Raw genomic sequence first — 24541 nt, forward strand, 5'->3', positions numbered from 1 at the left:
GTTCAACTCTGGTCCGTGTATGAACGTTAATAACGGTAATGTTAATGACATGTGTATAACGATGAGATGCACGAGAAATTAAGGATGCAGAAAGAGATAACGTACTGTCCATCGACGGGTACTTTTAGCTGCGTAACTAATGTTACTTCCATATTTTACTGAATGTTCCGGTTCTAATCATGCTCGTTTGTCGAATGTTCATTAGGGGTGTTCAAAAATAACTTTTTTTCAAATTGTACTGACTACTTGATGAAATTGTTAGGTTACCTGATTAAAGTCTGTACACCAAATTTGGTTCAATTCTAACCAGTAGCCGCATTGCTACAAGATAAAAAAAAGTTTTTTATTTAATATATAAAAATGACTAAATAAAATTTGAAAGATTTCTTCTTACCCAATGAATTTGTTAGATTGTCTATGTAGACGATGCTCACCATATTCGGCTCACTTCCAACCAGTGGAAGCAGAGTTATTACAGTCGAAAACTTTGGATAATAATAAAATTGTAACCTGGTCACCGTAAATACTATTTTATTCAGATCCAAATTTTTCGACTGCAACAACTCTGCTTTCACTGGTTGGTATTGAGCCTGATTGGCTGAGCGTCGTTTCTGTAGAAAGGTTTAACAATTTCATGGGTGAACAGAAAATTTTGAAAAAAAATTTATTTCACTATTGTATAATAAATCCAAATCTTCTTTTCTTGTAGCAATGCGGCTACTCGTTGGAATTGAACCACATTTAGTGTGAAGAGTTTTCTTTTAACCAACCTAACAATTTTATCAAGTAGCCAGTAAGGTTTGAGAAAAAAATCATTTTTGAACTCCCCTAATGTTCATAGGTGAATTGATTCCTAGAATATCTGAATCGCTTGTCACGCATGATGTAGTATATTATTTCAAATATTCAACGATAAAACAACCCGTAACGCTCAATGTCGTTTCGTCAAATTACGAAGGCCTACTTGATGGTCTCGATCAGTTTACCAATTCACCAATCATCTTATTCCTACAGTAAATTCTGAGCGTGCCTAATCCAATTCAGATAAAGATGAATGCGAATCCGACCCATGTGTTAACGATGGCAATTGCACCGACGGTGCCAACAGGCGAGTAAAGATTCTACAATGTATGCTCTTATAGTCAATCTTTGGTGACCACCGTTGTTCCAGGTATGATTGCGAATGCTCCGTGGCGTATGGCGGCGAAAGATGCGAAATCGAGCTGGACGAATGCGACAGCGATCCTTGCGAAAACGACGGGAAATGCGTCGACGCGCTAAATCATTACAGTTGCGTGTGCGAGGAGGGATTTGTGGGAACAAATTGCAACACCGAAGGAGGTCAGATGCAGTACCAGCGTACTTACCAGTGGCGGCTCGTCCTATAGGGCAACTGGGGCATTGCCCCACCTAAAATTCTGTTCAATAACAGTTCTTTACCATTTAGAGACGCACAGCAATCTATATATACCGAAATCACAGCGAAAATCGTATTCTTCTTGTCCTTTCGCTTGTAAATGCCCATATATAGCGAATTCTCTGCGAAAATCGAATTCTCTTCCGTGTTTTCGCTTTGCGAATGCCTAGCCGGGGCGTGCCCCGGTAGCGCTCATAACAAGCTTTCACTGTCTATTCTCTCCAAGCCGCGCACAATAAAGAAACAGTGATTTACTCTCTCCTATTCATAAAATTACCGAGCAACCGGGGCAACATAGCCTAGTCGCCCTCAAGGTGTGATGTAACAATCGTATCTATATCTGAACTCGGTTACCGTCATATGCGTTTAGTCGACCTTTGCTGGTATAGGTCGATTTTGATGGTGTTTCACACCACGATAATTCTTGAAACTTGGTATGTCATGTCGTGATGGTGGTATTTAACACTGTTCCAAGTTACAGGGTTTCTACTTAAAGTTTAGGGTAGTAATTCCGTTTCCGAAGTTGAGTGTGTGCTGACCGTCATGTATCGCAAACAGATTTTACTCAAAAGCCGGTATTGGTATCCATTGATTTTGACGATGTTCCATACCGAGATCGGTCATGACATTTGGTACGGCAAGTCTTAATGTTAGTATCGAACGCTGTACCAAGTTTCAAGTTTGTCACTGTACTGTGTTTGTGGTAATTTCGTTTCCTAAGTCGAGTGAGAGCTGACTCGTCATTTATCGCAAACATATTTTACGTAAAGCCGGTATTGGTCTCCATTGATTTTAACCATGCTCCTTACCTAGATCCGTCATGAGCTTTTGCATGGTATGTCTTGATTTTAGTATCGAACGCTGTACCTAGTCTCAAGGTTGGCACTCAATGATTAGGGCAGCAATTTCGTTATCAAGGTCGAGTATGGTAGAGATGTGCGCTGATCTGACACTTAGCCCACCTAACGCATTGCGGATTTCACGCAAAAGCCGGTGTATCTGTGTTAAAGCTAACTGTGTTCCATACTGAGATAGGTGATGAGATGATGATATCATGAAACAGTTTACTAACATCCTCGGTTTGCATTCAAATATTTACTTTTATTTTATATTCTCCAATGTCAATTTCACCGTGAAATTGTGGCCTTCAGGCCATTTGCTTACAATTACAACCCCTGTCAAGCGCGATAGCTGTTTCGTTTTCGATGGCGGCTAAGAGCTGATCGCTTGATCAGCCTATTCCTCAGTAAATTTTACGCAAAATTCGGTGTTGGTCTGTTCGTATTAATTTTGACAGTGTACCATACCGAAAACGGTCATGAGGCTATTTCTCGATGATTTCATGTAACAGTGTACCAAGTTTTCGGCTTTCATCCACGTATTTATTCGGTAATATATTTTCCCAAGGCGATTTTGCAGCAGACATATAGACACTATAGACCGTAAGCCGTATGTGTCGTGTGACAGTCTCCAGCCTCAAGGCCAAAATCTCCTATGCTGTACCGGGACCGAATTTCCGAGGCCGCTATCCGTAGTTCTTCAGAATTATGTTTTGGATTCAATATGACATGTCCAATCTATGAGATAACAATTGCGTATGTGTCCGAACTCGTTGACCTTTCCAGTTAGGCTTACGCAATCTCTCGAGTTATAGTCATTTCCATTGCTGCAGATAATTAGTCAGGTATAGTGCGAACATGAACCGTGTCGAATCTTTGTTCCGTACGCCGTTTACGCAGTTACCACACTTCAAGTCACAGCTCACCGGCAGACCTCTCGCGGCACATACGTTAAAATCACTGTTGTCGGGAAGTTCGTGTTACCGTAGTCCGTACCACCAAGTTACTTGTTTACGTTGGAAAACGCCATTGTGACGTCATCTTGATAAAAAGTCGCTTGCAGCCCTTGCCCCACCACCCGATATTGTCACGAGCCGCCACTGGTACTTACATACTATTTTGACCAGGGCTGGGCAAGATTAAGTGCCCGAGTGATTCGATTCGGATTCAATAAGCAAACTTCGAGTCCACTATCACTCATGATGCCGCAATAACGGTATGAAATACGTGGAAATTCCAAATATATGTACCTTATTTGCTACCAGAAAGAATATAATGTCAGTTCTACGTCACATTAAAGATAATTTGGTATTTTATCGACCATGTGTATTTCGTTGCACTTTGTTGCAATGCCGTGGGTCGCTCAGGACTTCACATATGTCATTTCCAGTAACGTGCGATAGGTTTCCACCACATGTTATGTTTGATGCGATACGACCTATCGAGGTTTCAAGAATTCCGAAAATTACATCCAAACTATAATTATCGTTGATAAATTCAGTCTTAGAACCAAGGAGCACATAATTTCATTAGGATTATACTCGATTCAGTGTTGACTCGTGACATTGTTGTCTGCGCCAATCAGAAGGCGAACTTGAATTTAAATTTAAAAGATATAATCGATCCAACGTTTGCGGTAATTAGTTTATCTCGCATTCAAGCAAGCACATACCGTTGTTAGAAACTTCACCAGCGACTTACCGGCTCATAGACAGACTCCGTATAGTTATTACTATAGTATAGATCCGAGGTTATCAAAGTAATGGTCTACTCGAGTAAAAATAGAAGTGGCGATGTGTATTCCCACTAGAGTACAATTAGTTACAGCGATTTCCAGGAAAATAAAAAAGTATCCATTTTAATGCTACTTTTACCTAAAAACTGAAAACTGTCAATTTAAAGTAGAAGCAACCTAAAATCATAATTCCTTGAGGAAATAGTGAAATTGAGCAAACCTTACTTGGGTACTTCGAAAAGTATCAGTATTTCGTTACTGACCACATCGTGTACAAAAAAAAACTTACATATACTGACCCGCATTATTCAGTGTCATATCTATGTGTGAATCTGATTCTCTGTTCCAGAAAGTGCTTGCGTATCGCAGCCGTGCCAAAACAATGGCACTTGTCAAGAAGTCGAAAACGGAGTAAGTTACAATTGCAATTGTCCAAAAGGCTTCACCGGATCCGAATGTGAGCACGAATCGGGTGAGGAATCTACCCCATTTTGGTAGTCAACATATCGACTATGCCTCGCAGTGAGAGTTTAAATTTATTAGATGGAAACGATGAAAATCCGGGAGGCGCAGGAGGTAACAGAACGACACCACATGGGAGAGTGGTGACTTACACTGCTTGCTTGCGTGCTATTGCCCAATCTCGATCAACAGTGCAGTACCTTACAATTAGAAACGCATTTATGCATCAGCATTTACAGCTTGCAAACCATAATTAGTCAATTGCCAATCATCAACCTACACAACACACGTGCTATACGGACATCTAAATTTGAGTAATTCGACACCAGTCTTTCAGAACGTTGTCGCACTTAGGCTAATCAACATGATCAAGGTCAGGGGATGTAAAATACTTCCTACATTAGGTCGCACGCTGTACACTGCACATATGATTGTTAAACAAATACTTTTTTCGTGATTCCGAGGATTCACTGATTAAATTGTTAGGTTGCATAAAAAAACGCTACATATCAAATTTGGCTCGATTTTAACCGGTACGTGTGAACGCACAAATTTTGAATTGATTTTATAAAAATAAACTCAAATAACTTCGCTTATACGGGTTGGAATTGCGTCAAAATTATTTTGCATCGTCTCCGTAGAAAACTCAACTATTTCATGGGGTTGGCAATAAAGGTTGAAAAAGAAAATTTATACTAAATTCAGAATTTTCAAAATTCCTGCGCGTTCACACCTACCAGCTGTAATCAAGTAAAATTCGATGCGCAGCGATTTTAGGCAACCTAACAATTTAATCAGTGAATCCCCGGAATCCGGAAAAACGTATTTTTGAAAAAGCCACTGCACAGTGTATAGTCAACAGTCATAGTAAACACTCATTTTTGCATGATACACATTCTAAAGTTCAGAGATCGGTAGCATGTTTTAGTTATGAACGAACATACCAAGATATTCCATTCTCGTCGCTTACCACTTGAAAAGTTGTCTCTGGAAAAGATGTACATATTTATTTCCCTGTCGATAAGTGATATTTTAATGAAAATGATTTGTGCATTGCATTCGATTAGAACATCAGACATGATATCCGGCAAATATCATCAGCTTGCATAACACCGAGTAAAGCATAATAATCTATGTGCTATCGCTACACGCAGGCTGTACTCGAATAATAACGCAAGCAAGTATAGTTAGCGCAAAAAGCTTTTGTTATAGGAGCATCTAAAAGATATTTTAGCTGCGTCTACTGTATATTTAACAGTTATAATTTTAAGACAAGTGCAACTAGATAATTCTCCTTGTATAATTGGATTAATTAAAACAAACTGCGGGCACTCTGTTGTGAAATGTATATCTATGCTCTAATTTTGTTTCGAATCGAATTTCTGGCTCTCAAAATGCTACAAGTCAACTGTGTACTGTATAGTGCGAAAAGAGACAAACGATTCGTATAAGCTTTGCCATTCCCATACTGAACATGAGCATTTCGAAGCCATCCGAGTTCATGTTACCCACCAGTCAATGTATACCTTATACCTGACCATTAAACCGAGAAATTCTAACACAGATATTCAGTATGTGCGCACCTTTTCAGAAACGGAATGTCATCCTTATTCATGCCTAAATAACGGAGTGTGTCACCAAGAAGAGGGATACTTCACTTGCGAGTGCAAGGCTGGATTCACGGGGAAATATTGCGCGACAGGTTATTTCAAATTGCCGTACATATCCGACGTAAACATAATCCTATTTGCGTACAGATATCAACGAGTGCGCTTCGCAACCCTGTCTAAACGGCGGGTCCTGTATGGATCGCGTCAACAGCTTCTGGTGCATATGTCCAGTTGGCGTTCGCGGACATATCTGTGAAGACAGTGAGTATCTTTTCGAATAAAAGTGCGAACGGCCTCTCCGGACGACGCGAAATCTGCCGTCTCGGTAATTTTTCGCACAAACAGAATTATCCAACAAATATTTGGCAATGGCAGGAGTAATGGTCTTGTAACTCCACCCTGGCGTTCTTTTTTAATATGAATATACTATTCAAATCTGTATTGAAGTTTTATATCTCCTAGAAGCTCAAGAATTATCCAAATTTTCAATCGTCTTGGTATTTATACGGACGTGACGAATGAACTGAGCCTTTTCTGTGTTAATATTCCTAATTATTCGCTAAAGGACGGAGTTACTCGATCTCTTTTTGTATTTAGCGAGTGATGCCGATTGGAGAAAACAGTCTGGTCTTCTCGCGGCCCTGCTGCCAAGTATTTTGTTTCTGATCTTAATAGCCATCCTTGCCGCGGCTATCTTCTGGTGGTGGCGTAAAAAGAAGAAATCCAATAGCAACAAAGTGAATAATATTGATGTCACGCCGTCAAAAGACACCAACGTGAAACAAGGTAACTCGTGCCATCGCGTATGACTCGACCGAGTCATATGATTAGACACTTTGCCTTGCAACACAGGCATTTCATTGTAACCTCGAAGAATAGTAAAGTTACCTCAGTATTGGTGTTTCATCTGTCAGTATTAATACGTGAAAAAGAGCTAAAAATGTTATGATTGATAATACGATATTATTAATTCGAGGTATTCGATAGAACCTAATAAGAGTTGTAATAGGTGGTCTGAACAAGACTTGAATTTGAAACTGAATTAAGTTTGGAATGGAGTCTTCACACTACAACTCGAACTCGACACTCTGTTCCCCGATGGATAGACAGACTTGAGTCGGTGGAGAGTTGAAAATGACTCGACTCCACTTGATTCGAGTCAAAACTATTAAAGCAAGATTGACTTTCAGGATCATACAGCTCAAATTCAAAAATAAACTTAATTGCATTCTTACAACGTATAATGCAGGTACAGGCCTACTGCGACATCAGAGGACACATCTGTATCAACTGGGACGAATGATAACTTTGTGATGGGAAAAAATGTACAGAATAGTCTATCATAAGTTTAGATGTATTGTGTAATATAGGCTAATATACACGTATAATTTAGAAAAATATCCTTCATGGAAAAGATGTTTAAAACACCACTACATAAATATTTACGGTTAAAAAAACGCTCATTTGCGACAAACTGTCATTGTTTAACAAGAAATCACAAATTGTTGCTCTTTTTCAGACTTGATAACTCAGGATAACAAGAAAAACGCCGAGAAAATGAAACAAAAACGGAACAAGGCAAAGAAACCTGAGAAAGAAGACATTGTCGACTACGATTTCTCGAATCACGTTTACGAACCCAATTATAAAAAAGAAATCGCACAGTCCCAAGCCGCTGCACCACAACAGCGCCCCTATAACAAACTGAAAAGTTCCCTACCAAGCGCTCCAACCGAGAGTCAAGTACTGTATTCCACTGTGCCGAGAGTGGGAATGGTTTATCCGACGAACCACCCGCAATACCCGTACGAGACAGATGGCTACCCGGCGCCATTTAGCGATGATCGGTACAACCCAGATTTCTACGACCCTTACGAAAATAGGAATTCTTCACAAAACTATAAAGGATATCCTAATAAAACAAATACATACCCAGAAGTCAGTCCGATGCGCGAGCGGCCTCATTTCAAGAAGAATTTCAAACAGTAAGAAGTCAACAATGCGATAACGCTATACCTGAGCCATGAATGTGTCACGTTTTGCTACCGGTTATTTTAAAATATAATATAAACTTTACTCGGGATGCTTCTTGCACTGGCTTTTTTATACGGGACTTAAAAATGGAAATCAAGTCAGATATATAACTTACCTGCGGCCAGTGTATATGAGCAGTAAAATGCATAACTAGCAATTAACCATATTAACTATGGACGCATTTTTCAGTAGATCAAGACTGGAGTTTATATCCCAAACTATTACAAAATCACTATGACCAATGTTGACATATGTAAGAGGTCATATTCACGAGGGATGCATAATCCTGAACGTGGTGCCATCGTCATTGAACTAACACCGCGTTAGTGTTGAACATCAGTGCATGAGCAGAGCAATGGCTTGAGCTTGAGTCATGATCTCGCGGATCAGGTGCTTGTAGAAAATGTGTCGAAGAAAATGTATGCTTGCTTATTCGGGAAATTCGTGAGCAATTGGATCAGCGAACACTTGCAATATCGTTGCATATCCGTATTTTAAGTTTCGCACTATAGCAGACTTGGACAACTACATAATTCTAGTTTGCTAATTACACTTGTTAGAGTGAAACGCCGGCGAACTAATTATAATCTAATTAGTGAACTGTTTTATGCTATAAATATAATTATAATCTAATTTACTTCTGGTTTCCTGAAATACTACAGGAGAACTGTATGGTGGGGAACGGGACAAGCTTGCTGTAGAGATATTTTCCACTATCATGCTTATGAGAAGGAAGTCGTATTTGATTCGATACGAACTGAACTTTTCCATTTCCAAGTTTTCGGGAATTCAGTAATCCTAATTCTAATTAGGATCTAACTTGGAAAACACAGTGTGGCTATAATTCTAATGCTAATCAAATTCTGAAAAAAGATATATTGCAAATTTAATTTCGTAAAGCTAAAGAATTTCTCGTTGTCCAAGTCTACACTATACTAAGCGTTTAAACGCACGCAGAAGCGAACCTCGTGATACGTTGCCCTCACCGATGTGACGCGGGCCTACCTGCTGAGATTTCGAAAAGCACGTCTTCTCAAAGGGAATTGTTTACGTTACAGCGACCGAAGTTTCGACAGCTCCGGAAGGCGAAATTCTCAACGAAACCACGGTCACGACGCTGACGATTCGTTGAGCGATCTCGAAATCGAAGAACTCGACGATCGAAATGAAGGCGGTCGCGGAAAATGTAAGTGTCTGTACTTAATCCTTTACCTCGGTGGTTCTGAACCAGTGGTGCGCGATCAAATTTAATAAATAGATAATTTAATATACACCGCTTAGTCTTAGTGTGACATATAAATTTTATTCTGGAGTCTTTGCGACATGACGCGTACAGCTATATATACGTAGACTTTATGGGGGATTATGGTGCTTAGCAACAAACCTGAGTACTACAATGAGTAGGCTGCATCTGGTTCCGGTCATATTTCGATAAATGGACACTCCCAATCTGCTATTAATGATATGCAGAATAATGAATACGTTCCTGGTTACGTTCACTATCTTATAGTGATCTGTTAGTGACGCGTTTTATTTAAACCATAGGGGCGGCCAGCCCGTGGCCCGTGACGAGGTTTTGTGTCGACCGCGAGGTAATTCTCGAAATTAGGTATAACATCAGATAAAATGGAACAACCAACCACTATTTGATTAGCCTCACCGCGAAATTTGATGGTAACTAGACATCAGCTCCGACGCATTGGCGCCACCAGGGGCCAGCCACATATATATTGCAGATCTTCGTATGACCATAAAGTAGAATATTTCGTAGCAGATTTAGTTGACTTTTTTTCTTAGCAATTCGCATTATTCATCGTCACTCGATTTCTTACATTTGGTATTGGAGCCCGCTGCTGAAAATTATAGATACGCGTAATTTACAGAATTGAGTCTAACTGTATTCGCAATTTGGAGATAAGCTGTCGTCCAACAGGCGACTTCGCTTGTGCGCTCGCAGCGAGATCGTCGGTGATGAAACATTTGCACAACACGATAGAGGCATGTTCACTGAAACCTTCGATATTGCTTTGTCTAAACGCCGAAAAATCCTGTCCTTGCCAAATGAGCCCAATGGTATACAAAGGCGACCCCCAATATTTATTGATCGAATTCATTCATTACCTTTGAAAAGTTTCTCGCTTCACGCAACCAGAACATGAAAGCACGCTGCACACAGTGCGCAGTTGCACACACAGTTTTCATGACATCATTGTTATCAATTTTAAAGCGGGGTAATATAAGTCTGGTTTTCAACGTTACTTAATTCGGTTCGCTCGCAGCGGGTGAATAAAAAATGGTCATCAACGCTCAAGTGACCCTCGCAATGGTTCATAAATCTCACGTGATCCTTTGGCCGAAAAGGTAGATCACCACTGATTTAAACAGTGCATTGTTTGATTGATACGATCGTCATTTTACAGCGCATTGGCAAGATCGCGACAACGTTCGATTGAACAATGTATCGGACAAGCACCGCGCCAGTTACGCTGACCTAAACCCCAAAGATTACGAGGATGACATGCCAGAAAGAATTCGAAATCAACGAAGGTGGGATACACGATTACCAATTTTATAGGTGATTCGTGTAACGTGACTCGGGTGTACTAAATGGATTTTATACTACAGCAGTCGTCCATTGTATCGCAATCCACGCTCCGTAACGTTTCAAGAACCAAGCCGCGCCTCTGCCGAGAACAAATTCAACAAGGAATCGGCCAGAGGCAATGTATCATGTCCAAGTAGTTTATTTGGCCCGGTGACAATTTATTCATTTTTGTTTCCAAATTCTAGAAAACACAGAGAAGCAAGAGCCTCTCACAAGGGAGAAAACTTCGTTTTTCCCAAACAAAACAAGGTAGAATTTTACTTGTCATCGGTTACTGTTACCAGTACTGGTATTAGTCAAGCTCAAAATCATAATCAGTGGTTCTAATATTATCCTCTCGAGACAGACATTAACAATACGATACACACGGCACAATACCATGCAGCGCATATATGAGAAGATTTATGACGATCTTCAATGGCCTATCACCATCAATATAACAAACCATCTCAGTTGACAAAAAGTGCTGCGGTTGTAAAACCTACGTGCCTATGCGTAGTCCTAAGTCCATATGTGCAATAGGGCTCTTCAAAAATGACTTTTTTTCTCAAATCGTACTGGCTACTTGATAAAATTGTTAGGTTACCTAATTTAAGCCTACACACAAAATTTAGTTAAATTCCAGTCATTAACCGCTTTGCTACAGGAGAAGAAAGTTTATACTTATAATATAAAAATAAACAATAGAAAATTTGAAAATTTTCTGTTCATCCCATGAAAGTGTTAGGCTGTCTATAGAAACGATGCTCACCAAATTTGGTTCAATTCCAGCCAGTGGAAGCGGAGATATTGCCGTCGAAAAATTTGGATTTAAATAAAATAGTATTTACGGTGACCGATTCTTTGTTTATTTATTATAGTTGCTCTCACCGTAAATACTATTTTATTCGAATCCAAATTTTTCAATGGCAATAACTCCTCATCCACTGGTTGGAATTGAACCGAATTTGGTGAGGATCGTTTCTATAGACAACCTAACACTTTCATGGGGTGAACATAAAAATTTCAAATTTTTCATTATTTATTTTTATATAATGATTAGAAACTTTCTTCTCCTATAGCAAAGCGGTTACTTGCTGGAATTGAACCAAATTTTGTGTGTAGGCTTAAATTAGGTAACCTAACAATTTTATCAAGTAGCCAGTACGATTTGAGAAAAAAAGTCATTTTTGAAGAGCCCTAATGTGCAAGCATCATTTGGATTAAAATGTTTGAATCTGAGACTCTGAGGTAGGTTATGGTTTCGTCTACATTCACTCCAGTATATCACGGATTGTACAATAGTGTAAATACACACTCTTTTTGCTAAGAAATCGTGATTTTAAATAAATCTGTTTGAATTTTGTTTTGGACAATGTTGAAATAATAAGTCACACGCTTTATAAGAGATATCAATCAAGGGCGAGGATGCTGGCTGTTGACATGAAAAGTCTATTCGTCTTGTATTAAGCCACAAGGATTTGGAATGGAGCTTGCGGAACTTGATATCTATTGAGAAAAACATGAGTCAGACTTTTGCACGTGCCTCCGAAATTTTCAACCTGGCCACGTTTACTATTGCAAGAACTGTTTAATTAATGCATGTTTTGTGTAGATTATATTGGTGTTGCATACCAAAAAAAAACTAGCTTTCGAGTTGTATATCTTGATGATGTGATCTAACGCTGTAGCAAGTTTCAAGATTTCCACTAACTGATTAGGGTATAGTAATTTCGTCATCAAAGTCGAGTATCTCCAAGTGTGATATGGCATCTCATCTACGGCAAATTGTTACGATCCGATTAGTCATCTATAGATCCACGAAAACAGCTAGAGGTAGTCAAGCGTGATCTAACAATGGGAAAACGGGAGTTTCCGTACCATATTCACATTCGATAGTGTGACCAATGGCCATATCCATTTACAAGAATTTGCAAGCCAACAATAGTTTAGGATCATTGTTTATGATGATAATTTTCATTCAACAGGCTTCACAGACGAAACTCTGATGATGACAAAGGACGATCGCGTCCTGCCGATAAACAGAGGTGATAACCTTGGCCTTCTTTATATAACATCAAATATGACAGTAAGTAGTTGATAACAGTATTCAATTTGCAGGAATACATTGCGAAGGCGCCAGAGCGTCGAGAGGGGAAGTCTAACACCAGTCCGCGGTAACGCATATTTTCTGTTGTGTCTCCGAGCCATTTCATTTAGTTTAGTATACAAATATTAGATCTAAACAGGTTGGATTTAAAATAACAAAAAATAAACCATCACCCAAATCAGTGGGAATTGTTGCAGACATGCTTTGAGGTTGGATAAAGACCACACAATTTTTGATTGATCCAAGGCCTTCGAAGGTCTGCAATAGCGCTGTTGAACATCGGCCCGCAATGCAATGCTCGGTTAATGTAAAATGCTTGTAATATCCATAAAAGTTGAGATGCAACGCAATGCTCAGTAAATGTAAAATACTTATATTATCCAAAAAAGTTGAGATTTATAATAAAAGCACAACCATGTAGATAATCTTTGAAGATAGCTAACGTCGGAAAGGATCATAAGCCAAATTATAACCATCTGTAGTCAATGCCACGCTTTGAATTTAGTCACTATTACTAATCATTCCGTGACGTCGACTCCAAATTCCGATAGGGCAAAAACGTGCAAATAGACCAAGAGGCATAACAACCGCAATACAAAACCGTTGTAGGAAAGTTAGCCTAAATATAGGGATCGTAACATATGATAGAAAATTTCGCGTTACAATATCTCCGTTACTGCAGTTACAATATAACACAGCGGATATACTTTTATACAACATTATTTCTTCCCAGAGGAGGATTCCATTCATCTCGAAAAAGAAGACAATCCACCAGGTGATATGCTCTACCTACGGTGTGTTGTAAAACTATCTCGCAATATGCTTTCATGTTTGCAGGCGATAAACCACGATATCCGCCAGAGGGAGACTCGAGCAACTTATCGGGCGAGAACGCAAACGGCGAGTCGAGCTATTCGTCTCCTTTCAAGTCCATACGACGAAACACGTTGCGTGTGAATGAAGGACGCGGATTTCAGCGTGAAAGTGCATTTTTCAAGGACTGAGCGTGCTCGCGTAAACCGAATGAAACTAGAGCCATGGTGTCCTGTATGGTGTGAAAACAAGCAAATCGCACGGTTCAGTGAAACTGATCAGACAGTTGCGCCAGTGATAATAGAGTGAATGTATATATCATGGCGAAAAGTTTTTCGGATGGCGATTTCCGGGTATCATTCTATGGCACATGTCTCACAAACAGATTTGGACAACTACATAATTCTAGTTGTATAATTAGACTAATTAGAGCGAATTGCCAGTGATGTAATTCTAATGTAATTTGTTAAATGTTTCCAGGCTTTAATTCTAATTATAACAAAAGTTGGAAATTGTGAAAATTCCCTAGTTGTCCAAATCTACACACAAATTCAGAAAGCAAAACAATTCGTTACCACTGGTAACTTTACCGCCAAACGTCGCTTGTTGCCAGGCGCGAAAGCTTCACGTTTCGTGTGCAATGTTCTGAATAAAGATGTTGTATTGTAAGACAGTATATGCGCAGAGGATTGCTTTTCACACTTTCTATATGCTTGCAATATTATATTAGGAAAGAGATGGGTTTCGTCGTACTTCACAGGAAATATGTTATGACCAGTTATACGCTGGAAATGCCCGTTTGGAATGCCACTCAATTTCCCTCCAAAATCTCTGCCAGTCTGCACATCAAGCGGTTGAGGGAAATAAATATATGAACATTATTGAATTCGCGATCATACATGTGTATTAGAACTAGTATTGTCAGTCGAGTTCGGATGACGTGGCTAAGCGTGCAGAAGGGATGACAACAAAATTTTGAGGCAGTTATCATACCAGTGAAATGTCGGGAAGGCATACCACGAGTGTGGTTCTTAATTGTTTGCACACATTTTAATAACATATTCATTGCAGAAATATATTGAAACCCGAAGCTTTTCGAGCTGACACTCTTTAAGGGCAATCGTCAGCAAATGGAGAATTTCAAAAACATGCATCTAGTTACCAGAGATGAGCATGGATTAGGATTAGGATTTGAAAAAACAGGATTTATAAGATTTTGTCGGATTTGGATTGAATTAGGATTGGGGTTTTTTTCTGAACGGATTAGGATTTGGATTGGATTTACCGATTTTCTGGCAGATTGATGTTTCGCGTGGCGAATGGTGACAAATTTTATTCAGATCAGTTAGAAATGTTCCTCCATTATCATACAGTCGGTGCCAATGAGCATCAGAGGTGCATCTCTAATCCCTATGCTCAGTTATCTTAAATCATGAGAATTGGTGGTTGGGAAAGACAAATTTCCAATTCCTCCCTTGCGTAAGTTGCCATTTCTTTCTGAATTTCAAGTTGGAATCGGATTAGGATTGGACATGGACTATACAAAAGTTATGGATTAGGATTTGGATTAGGACTATAAGCTTCGGATTTGGATTGGATTAGGACATAGAAATTCCAAATCTGCTCATCTCTGCTAGTTACATCAGCGTGTACTCAAAGTACACGCTCGTTACATTGCATACAACCAATTATGACGTCATCGAAACAAACAACATGAAATACAGGCAAACCGCCAGCGCATTTGGTGAGAGATTCTACCCGGTATATTTATTTCCACGGCGGTAGTATAGCTGTCACTGATTTTAAACGTGGGTGTGGTAACCCCGACAATCAGTGGTTTTGAACAAGAAGAGCTTGTCCAATGTTCCGCACGCGCGTATATGACTTGTAGAGCTTTCCATCAAGAGCCTACAATCTGACAGTGGAGACATGAATTAACCTACATTTTATATCGTGAATCGGTTTGCTTTAGAGCGGGACACGGACCGGAGCCAGACTGGATATCCGTCCAATTTTGTTTTCATTTTTGGCAGTAGTTGGATCGGAACCGGACTCGTACTTTTTTGATGCGGTCAGAATCGCTATTGCGGCTATTTATGAGCATGACAGTTGTAAATACTAGGGATGGTGTGAACCTCTGAAAAGTTCAGGTTCGTGTGAACGCGAGCCTTTTTGAAAGGTTCTGTATGAACGCGAACGTGAACCTCATGACGTCATGTGACGTCATATTGATAATTTCAACCATATATTTCGATGAAGTGATAGCCTTTATTAATGTACTTGTACGTACACGATACCTAGCGACGAATCGGGCAGTAAAAATTCCACCATGCTGAAGAACATATTGCCGTTTTAATCGTCGCTAAATGTATCAACTGAGGCAATCAAATGATCCCATAAAATCAATATCTTCCGTCGCTTTGCCAACAATTTCGACGAGGTCTTGCCAGGGAATATAAGCTTACGCCTTTACTGTCTAGTCCAGACCGGACAGTGTATTCGGCGTCTGGGTATTGCTTCATGGATATTGAGCAGAGTGCAAAACGGGTTACTATACTTAGATCCTCATATTCTATGGAATTCCTGAGGTGATAAGGTACGCCATTATGGCCCTCTACATTGACACACGAGTGCGAGTCCGAACAGACGACGGCCCAAGCGGAGATTTTACCACTTCGGCTGGCGTGCTTCAAGGTGACACCTTGGCACCATTCTTGTTCGTGATAATCCTTGACTTCGTGCTATACGAACGGCCTTCCCGGACAACTCGGACTTCTTTGAATGGCGGCCACGGCAAGGAACGCGTACGCGTACGACTCGCGAGGCTATCCACGTAGGTATTCTTGCCTACGCGGACGACCTCGCCTTGCTTGCCCCGAATACCGCGTCGGCACAGCGCCTCATCAACCAACTAGAGGCCAACGCCGCTCTTATTGGCCTCCAGATCAATGCCAAGAAGACTGAGGTTCTGGCCATACCAGCTCTGCCGGAGAACGCGACACCAATTCAACTGGGAGAAATCAGGCTCAAGAATGTCAAGAGTTTTATATACCTCGGTATTGACGTCGCGGACTCTGGAGAAGCACTGAAGGCGAGGCGAGCAAAGGCCTGGGGCGCGGCAAGACGGCTACATTGCCTCTTCCACTCAAGTGCCTCACCCCAACTCAAGACCCGCATTTTCCGTGCCACTGTCGAGCAGGTTCTTCCTTACGGAATAGAAGCACTCACGCTGACAGAAAAGCTGGCTAAGACACTCAACGCCAACTACGATGCACTCCTCCGCTACGCACTCGACATCCACCACCCGGAGCACATATCCACCAATGCTCTGCGCAAACTCACAAAAACAGTCCCATGCCGTTAGCTGGCTGCTGAACGACGCTTACGCTTAATCGGTCATCTAGTGCGGCATCAAGACGATCAACCAGCCGCCGCCATCATCAACCACATTCCGACAGAGCCATGGCGCAGAGGTGGCTGGAATAGAACCACATGGCGCTCAACAATAGAGACCGAGCTAGTGCAACGCGGGCTATCGCTCGAAGACGCCCACGACCGCCCACGCTGGAGGCGCTTGCTAAGGGCCCAAAACTGATATCTTGATGTTCCTTTGTTTCCTGTTTTCTTTTGCCCTTTTATTTAATTGAAAACCGATATATATATACTATACTTGCTACCGATATTACCCCATTATCAAGTTATACAGGTGTAGCCAACACCGCAATCGCACGGATTTGGCTTTTATGATAAGTAAACAAATGAAGTCAAGATTAACCCCGTACGCCTGCTAGATTTTTACATCAGAAAACGATATCAATCTCATTGATTGGTTGAATAAGCATCATGTAGTGTACTTCGCTCTTGGTGTTGTGTGATTGCAGGTCAAGCCTACAGCAGAATCACTAATAACTATTCACAAACGGAAAGCTGGATATTTCGAGCAAACTTTTGAGATTGTCAAGGTGCATGGTCGTTTAGTGTTGATTGTTTATGCTACCAGCACCATGCATATAAAGTGGCCCACAGTTGAAATGCAATAAATTTGAACCAAAGATGTTATGATGACGTGAAAATTGTAATATATGAAAAAGGTTCACAGTGCAGAACCTACCAAGGTTCTGTTGTGAACGCGAACCTCAAAATTTCCGAGGTTCACACACAGAACGCGAACGTGAATCTCACGTTCACACCATCCCTAGTAAAAACCAATTGCAATATCCAATATCTAACCTGAAGCCGTATGATCTACTGTTTCTGGAGTTTTTCGGATCTGATCTTGGTCATTTCAAGACCACAGCCTACTTAGTCGGATCGTAGTCAGAACTGATAATTTGCCAATATGTCCCGCACTAATATCGTAGCCGTTATCTAACCAGGAGAATGGTCAGAGGTACAAACGTTCGCGCTTTGTAAGCCATTGATATCATGGGGGATTTGCTATGACTTGAGTCTCACGGGCGAAAAGTCATGACTTCTCATAGGCTAGAGTACTATTTATTATAGAATAATTTGAAAGATACCCGATAGTGATATTAGTCTCTGATTTGATTACAAGCGGTAGCCTACCATGAAGGTGGTTGCGAGGATGCTGGTCATATCTGACGGCGCTCGATTCGATGGATGACAATGTATCACGGCGACTATACCAATATTCGTTCAAATGTCCATAAAACTTCACAGAAACCTGATTGAATCCATTTTCACGTTTCAAGTCCGACGATTTCCAGTAGCGGAAAATTTACTTGAGTGAACGCCAAATCTAGAAGCAAACTATACTTTGAAAGTACGTCGAAATATTGAGCAAGAGACAAAGTCTAATCCAAAGTCTTATTGCCTCCTTCAGCAAATTTTTCGTATCAAACTATACGCTTTCTACTTTATACCCAATGCAATTATATTTCAATTTCAACTTGAACATATACAACATCCTAGTTTGTAACGGAATTTTGCTCGAAATGATTTCAAAATTGCCTCGATTTTGCGTCCTAATTTCGGACGATGCAGCCGCGATAGCCTCGGATAGTATTATTATAAATTCGGGGAAATACTTTACAGATGTTGGATTTGTTTAATCATCGAGATAAGGTCACGTGAATTTATTTTCTTTTGGTCGCTAACCTGATCATTTCATAACTTGATATTTTGCACTGCACTTAGAGGGGATTGCTTTGATGTCATCCTTTTGGCGGCATATCTAGATTATATAAATATGCAACGTTTTCAGTAGATATGATATATGTCCTCTTTTAGAAAGACTTGTTGTCGTTTCTCAAGAAGAGTGAATGGTCCTTCGAGGACGCTCGGAAATGCCTAAATGTTATATTTTTCGCATTTCGAGGTATTTGATTATACTTACAAGAATTCTAGGTGAGAGGAATTTATTTCTAAAGATTTACTGTTACCATGAGACATGCAGAATTGCTGTTCTAAAAAAAGGTTATTCAACAAATTATTATCTTACCAGCGATGAGTTCTTGACAGTCATTGCAAACATTGTTCGACGTTCTCCGTAACATCCGGGCCATTTGACGTGCGAGGATGTGTGGCGAGATAGCGTAGTGGTATAATCCACGGCTGCAACACCGCTGGGTTGCGGTTTCGTGTCCGACCGATGTCGACTACAGAATTCCTCCCTATACAATTGTTGGGGTTTATCTGGGCTCCTCTTCGCCATCTCATCCATGTAAGCGGTGTCTTATAGAAGTTGGCTGCTACGGAATAAAATTCAAAAAAACTGGCCTGGTGTAAATGACCATAGTGGTCGACAAACACCATGAATAATACCACAAACAAAAACATGCGATCATCTGGCGCAAGCTCGAATTTAACTTTTTCGGCGATCTTGATGGTTGCGTATAATTTCTATGTGATTTCGTGTAAGCAATTTTAAGAACTCGTTAAAATGATAATTTCGTATTGGGAAGGGAACCGCAAAGTAGGCCTATTCGTGGGCTCAACCTGAAAAAGACATTTGATTTGTTGTAATATGTCTGTTTTTATAAGTATCATGAATAAGCGTTACCCATTAGTGTGTCATTATCCTTCAACTACTAAGTATATGACAGGAAGTGCTATAATACTACATGCATTACACGTCAGTTGAAATATCATAATTGCCAGTTCTGATGGCGCATGGTAATATGAGTTGCAGAAACAAAACTTGGAGAATACAAGGGCAGGTGGGAATCTAGTGAGCTGCATGAGGTCGAGATGTTAACAATTACTGGTACAAATACTACTTCATAACGGGTCTCAATCGTCAGCAATCTTCCTCGCTGTAGTATAGACAAACATAGCTCGAGTAAAAATTGAAATTGCTGAGGAAAACAGGATATAAAATATATTTAGTGGAAATAGATACAGAGTGAAAAATGTTAACGATAATTTTATCAACGCAACGTATATACGAAGTATATAATGTCGGTGACTGAAGCTCGAAAATGTGTTGATATAATCCATTATCAATCTGAAGAATGCTTCATAAATGAACACCATCACCTCGCGCGCCACTTTCTAATAGCCTTCATAAATGCAACGGTCATGACTAGATATTGTGGAGTCGAAATTGATTGCGGTCGTAACACTAGGGTTACCATATTTTGGAAATTGAATCAAGTTCGGTCCATGTGAAATCATAGTTCAGTATGATAATCACGAGAATAGCAAATGTCCGTTCAGCGAACTTGGCTCATATCAAACATTAGATTAGAATCGAAATCAGAGCAAAGAAACAATTAGTCAATTCTATAAGAATTAGATTACTCTCTATTTAGTCTCATTAGGCAATTAAAATTAGTTGCCAAGTGGGGTACATAGCTTCCTTTTACAAATGAAACAATATGACTGATATTTGGATTTCAAACATTCCTATTTTGAATACCCGAGAAAGACACGCATGTGTTGCACAATTAATAAAGAGTGTATGGCGGCCATGCTGTATAATAAGCACTGTGAATGATATGTTGTAATTGTGAAGTGTGGATAATGATCGACTTTACAAATCCTTGCATACAAGCTGATGTCTTGCTCAGCGACGTATCACCGGGTTAATCACCGGGAGTAATCCCGATTCAAATGCATGTTCTGGTAGCTTTATGTAGTCGACGCACTACCGTTACGCATACACACCGTCATAGGATGGTGGTTTTAACGTGAAGAATTTTATTTGAAGAAAAGCAGGTAATAATATGCTAGGGTTGCCATACGTCCGGAATTTCCCGGACATGTCCGGAATTTCGCTGTTCAAACTGCGTCCGGGAGGAATTTCTGAAATTTGCCTAAATGTCCGGAATTCTGAAGGTTTGAAACAGGATCAAAATGTTTTCGTGAATCAATATCATAACATTATTATTTTCGGGCAGATTTATACCACTTCAAATTTTTCTTCACGCTGCGCGCAATTTAGTGTCGCAATCATGGATTTCAATATGTGAACCACCACACTCACAAGATAAGCAATCAAAAATTAGTGAAAATAGGCTAACCATCATTTGTTGAAATAAGTGTAAATGTAATCGCAAATAGGCCTATAGGCAGGGCCGTAACAGCACTTCGTCAGGCCCCCCCAAAACGTTGGTCCTGGGCCCCCCATAGGATGATAAACCTAACTTCTGGGGGGCGAAGCCCCCCAGACCCCCCTCAGGCTGTACATGGTTTACCGCTGCTTATCATCTATATTGGGTGTCCGTTTAGTGTATGAGTTTTTATCGCCTAAACGCGCGAAGCGCGAAAAATTTCTATAATTGATGATTGAATCGGACAATATGATCAGGAATTGCATATATATTGCAATCAATTTTTATCCTTTATCTGCTCACGTAATCAGATTTACCGGTAGAGCAGAGTGAGGTGTGTTTGAAAGGGTAGGACCCCTCAATAATAAATAAACCTCTCCGGGTGTATTGTATACCCGTTGGCAGGAACGAAACAGCACTTCGTCAGGCCCCAAAAAATGGAGTCTTGGGCTCCCATAGGATGACAAACCGACCCGCCAGGCCGCCACCACGTTGTTCACTTCGCCACGAAATTATAGATGTATTGCGTAGTAAGCCAGCGCGAAGCGCGAAAATTTTCGATATTTCAAGATAAAATCGGTCAATAAGATCGGGAATTGCATATATATTGCTATCAATTTCTTGTCCTCTATACTCAGTTGCTCACGTTATCAGATTTACCGGTAGAGGTGAGTCAGGTGTTGTCTTGGAAAATGTAGAGCCCGTAAATAATAATTAAACATCTTCGGGCAGGTGGACCCGTTGGTATGACTTTGTTACATGATGTTATTTCGTGACCTCCTGTCTGCTATATCAAAAATATACAATCGCCCAAACGTACTAAACTAAAAGATCTCACGATTTCAAATTGGTATTTCTTCACTGGCATATCATTTTTCCCTGCGGGGTGGTATTTGTCTTGTGAGGTTCAGATTGCCAAGACGGGAACATTTAGGTGCCAGTCATTTAGGCGCCTATGGACTATTAAACCCACATGTATTTTGTATATATAACGAAGTTTTCGGTCAGCATAAGGGCAGTCCCTTTCGGCCAAGGTTTTCTCGCTGCCGATCGTTCTGGCACACTTCTTGCAGTCGCGTGTTACATGGCCTAAAACTTTATACGTCTTGGTGCGTCGTGGCGAGGTAGCGGCCGACGCTGATATGCCCATTTCTATAAATCTTGCGTATTTTTTCTTGTGGGAAGAGTACCCAATATTCAAGATACTTGGCAACTTGAAATCGCGCCCAGCGCGAAAATTTTTTGATAAAGTTGCCTAAATTTTCAAAACATGCTCAATAATTTATGCTAATTCACGAAATAATTTTGGGCCCCCTTCGAGCTCGGCCCCCCCCAATTGGGGGGTTTGGGGTGCGGCAGTTACGGCCCTGCCTATAGGAGAACGGTATATTACTCTAGTCCAGTGGTTCTTAACCTTGTCCCCAGCGCCCCCCAGGGGGCGCTGGCGATTTTGAAGGGGCGGAAACGCTCAGGGGGCGATATGGGGGGCGCTGGGCTCAGGGGGGCGGTATGGGGGCGCTGGAGAAAAATGGCTTCGCAGTAGATGATGTGGTGGTAGGACATACCCTTAACGAGTATTCAGAGCAAATTAACACCGAAAACTTAATTATATGTAGCCTACAAAATACATATAGGTTTAATTGCCATGGGCGTCTAAATGACTGGCATTGAATGTTCCTGTCTTGGCAATCTGAACCCCAAAAGACGAATTCCATCTGGCAGGGAAAAATTATATGCCAGTGAAGAAATACCAATTTGAAATCGTGTGCGTCTTTTAGTTTAGTGCGATTGGGCGACAGGGATATCTAAAACTAGATATTCTCGTTGGGCGATATCCCTGTTGGCGATTCTATATTTTTTGATATAGCAGACAGGAGGTCACGAAATAACATCATGCAGCGAAGTCATACCTACGGGTTCGCCCGCCTAAATATGTTTAATTATTAGTTTCGGGCCCTACAGTTTCCAAGACATCTCACAATGGTCGCTTTAGTTTTGATGAGTCTGCGCACACTCAACAACTCACTGCGCTAACCCTTGGACAACAGTGCGTAACGACTGAAAAAGGCCATAACTTAGGATTTGTTGTGCGCAACGTAGATTTTCTGTGCGCAGACACCGTGTCGGCACTGCACACGTGCGCAGCTTAGAGGGAACATTGCACATCACTCAGCTCTACCGGTAAATCTGGTAACGTGAGAAGAGAGGACAAGAAATTGATAGCAATATATATGCAATTCCCGATCTTACTGACCAATTTTATCATGAATTATCGAAAGTTTTCGCGCTTCGCCCTGGCTCGCTAAACAGTGCGGCTGATTCCGTGGCAAAAGCAAACAACGTGGTGGGGGGCGGCGGTTTATCTCCCTATGGGAGCCCAAGACCCAAGTTCTGACGAAGTGCCGTTTCGTTCCTGTCAACGGGTATACGCCCGAAGATGTTTAATTGTTATTGAGTTGTCCTACCTTTTCAATCACACATCGCTCAGCTTTACCGGTAAATCTGTTTACGCGAGCAGAGAGAGGATAAAAATTGATCTCAATATACATGCAATTACCGATCATATTGACCAATTCAATGATTGATTAGTGAAATTGTTCGCGCTTCGCGCGTCTAGGCGAGAATAGCTGCCTCAGTAAATGGACAGCTAATCTAGATGACTAGTATCAGCAAATAGCGGATAGCCGAATGGGGTCTGGGGGCAAAGCCCCCCGGAATTTTGGTTTATCATCCGATGGGGGACGAAGTGCTGTTACGGCCCTGGTAACGAATTAATTGTACCTACGGGCACGCCCGAATATGTTTAATTATTAATTACGTGCCTTTTATTTTCCCATACAACAGCTCACTCAGCGCTACTGGTAAATCTGATTACGTGGGCCGAGAGGATAAAGAGTTTATAGCGACTTATATATGTAAATACCACCTATTCATTCAGGCTTTATAGAAAATTTTGGTACCTAGGGCGACCAGGCCACACAAACTTTGCTGACCATCGAAATACGGTACAGGTTCTTGGGGGCGAAGCCCTCAGAAGTTTGGTTTATCACGCTATGGGTGCGCAAGGCAATCGTTTTTCGGGGGGTTGACGAAGTTCTGTTACGGCCCTCCTCTTACTCATTGTCTTTATTACATTCCTTACAATATGAGGTTGGGGGGCGCTGGAGCACGATAATTTTCGAAAGGGGGCGCTGGAGGAAAAAAGGTTAAGAACCACTGCTCTAGTCGGTTAAGGCCATTTAGATGCTTTAGTCAAAGATATTGGCTCTAAACCTGGGGGTTCTTTTTCTTCATTTTGGGATTCTCGAAGATGTTGAACGTAATCAGCTTCCAAAATAGACCGTGAGTAAGTCTTGGCAGTGGTGCTCACCGTTTTTCAGTAATCCACTTATCAAATTCTGAGCTGGGCCACTACACATTTTC

The 24541-nt window shown here is 40.9% G+C and overlaps 2 protein-coding genes across 2 annotated transcripts in view; both read left to right on the top strand.

Annotated features, from left to right (window-relative positions):
* LOC145446644 (uncharacterized) overlaps positions 1-13728 on the top strand; it is a 30522-nt gene extending 16794 nt beyond the window's left edge. Inside the window, exons 12-27 of the mRNA XM_080324995.1 lie at positions 1045-1128; positions 1162-1341; positions 4341-4463; positions 4535-4567; positions 6045-6155; positions 6211-6324; positions 6661-6849; positions 7583-8048; positions 9156-9283; positions 10518-10644; positions 10723-10822; positions 10888-10951; positions 12670-12729; positions 12803-12858; positions 13525-13566; positions 13629-13728. Coding sequence (XP_080181121.1) covers positions 1045-1128; positions 1162-1341; positions 4341-4463; positions 4535-4567; positions 6045-6155; positions 6211-6324; positions 6661-6849; positions 7583-8048; positions 9156-9283; positions 10518-10644; positions 10723-10822; positions 10888-10951; positions 12670-12729; positions 12803-12846 — 1823 coding nt within the window. The 3' untranslated portion in view covers positions 12847-12858; positions 13525-13566; positions 13629-13728. The remainder of the gene's footprint in view (positions 1-1044; positions 1129-1161; positions 1342-4340; positions 4464-4534; positions 4568-6044; positions 6156-6210; positions 6325-6660; positions 6850-7582; positions 8049-9155; positions 9284-10517; positions 10645-10722; positions 10823-10887; positions 10952-12669; positions 12730-12802; positions 12859-13524; positions 13567-13628) is intronic.
* Positions 1-24541, top strand: part of LOC145447021 (uncharacterized) — a 238583-nt gene that overhangs the window by 2928 nt on the left and 211114 nt on the right. The window lies entirely within an intron of this gene.

Source organism: Botryllus schlosseri, chromosome 9 (genome assembly GCF_051294905.1).
Source record: "Botryllus schlosseri isolate E-star chromosome 9, Bs_hap1, whole genome shotgun sequence".
In the NCBI taxonomy this organism is placed as follows: Eukaryota; Metazoa; Chordata; class Ascidiacea; order Stolidobranchia; family Styelidae; genus Botryllus; species Botryllus schlosseri.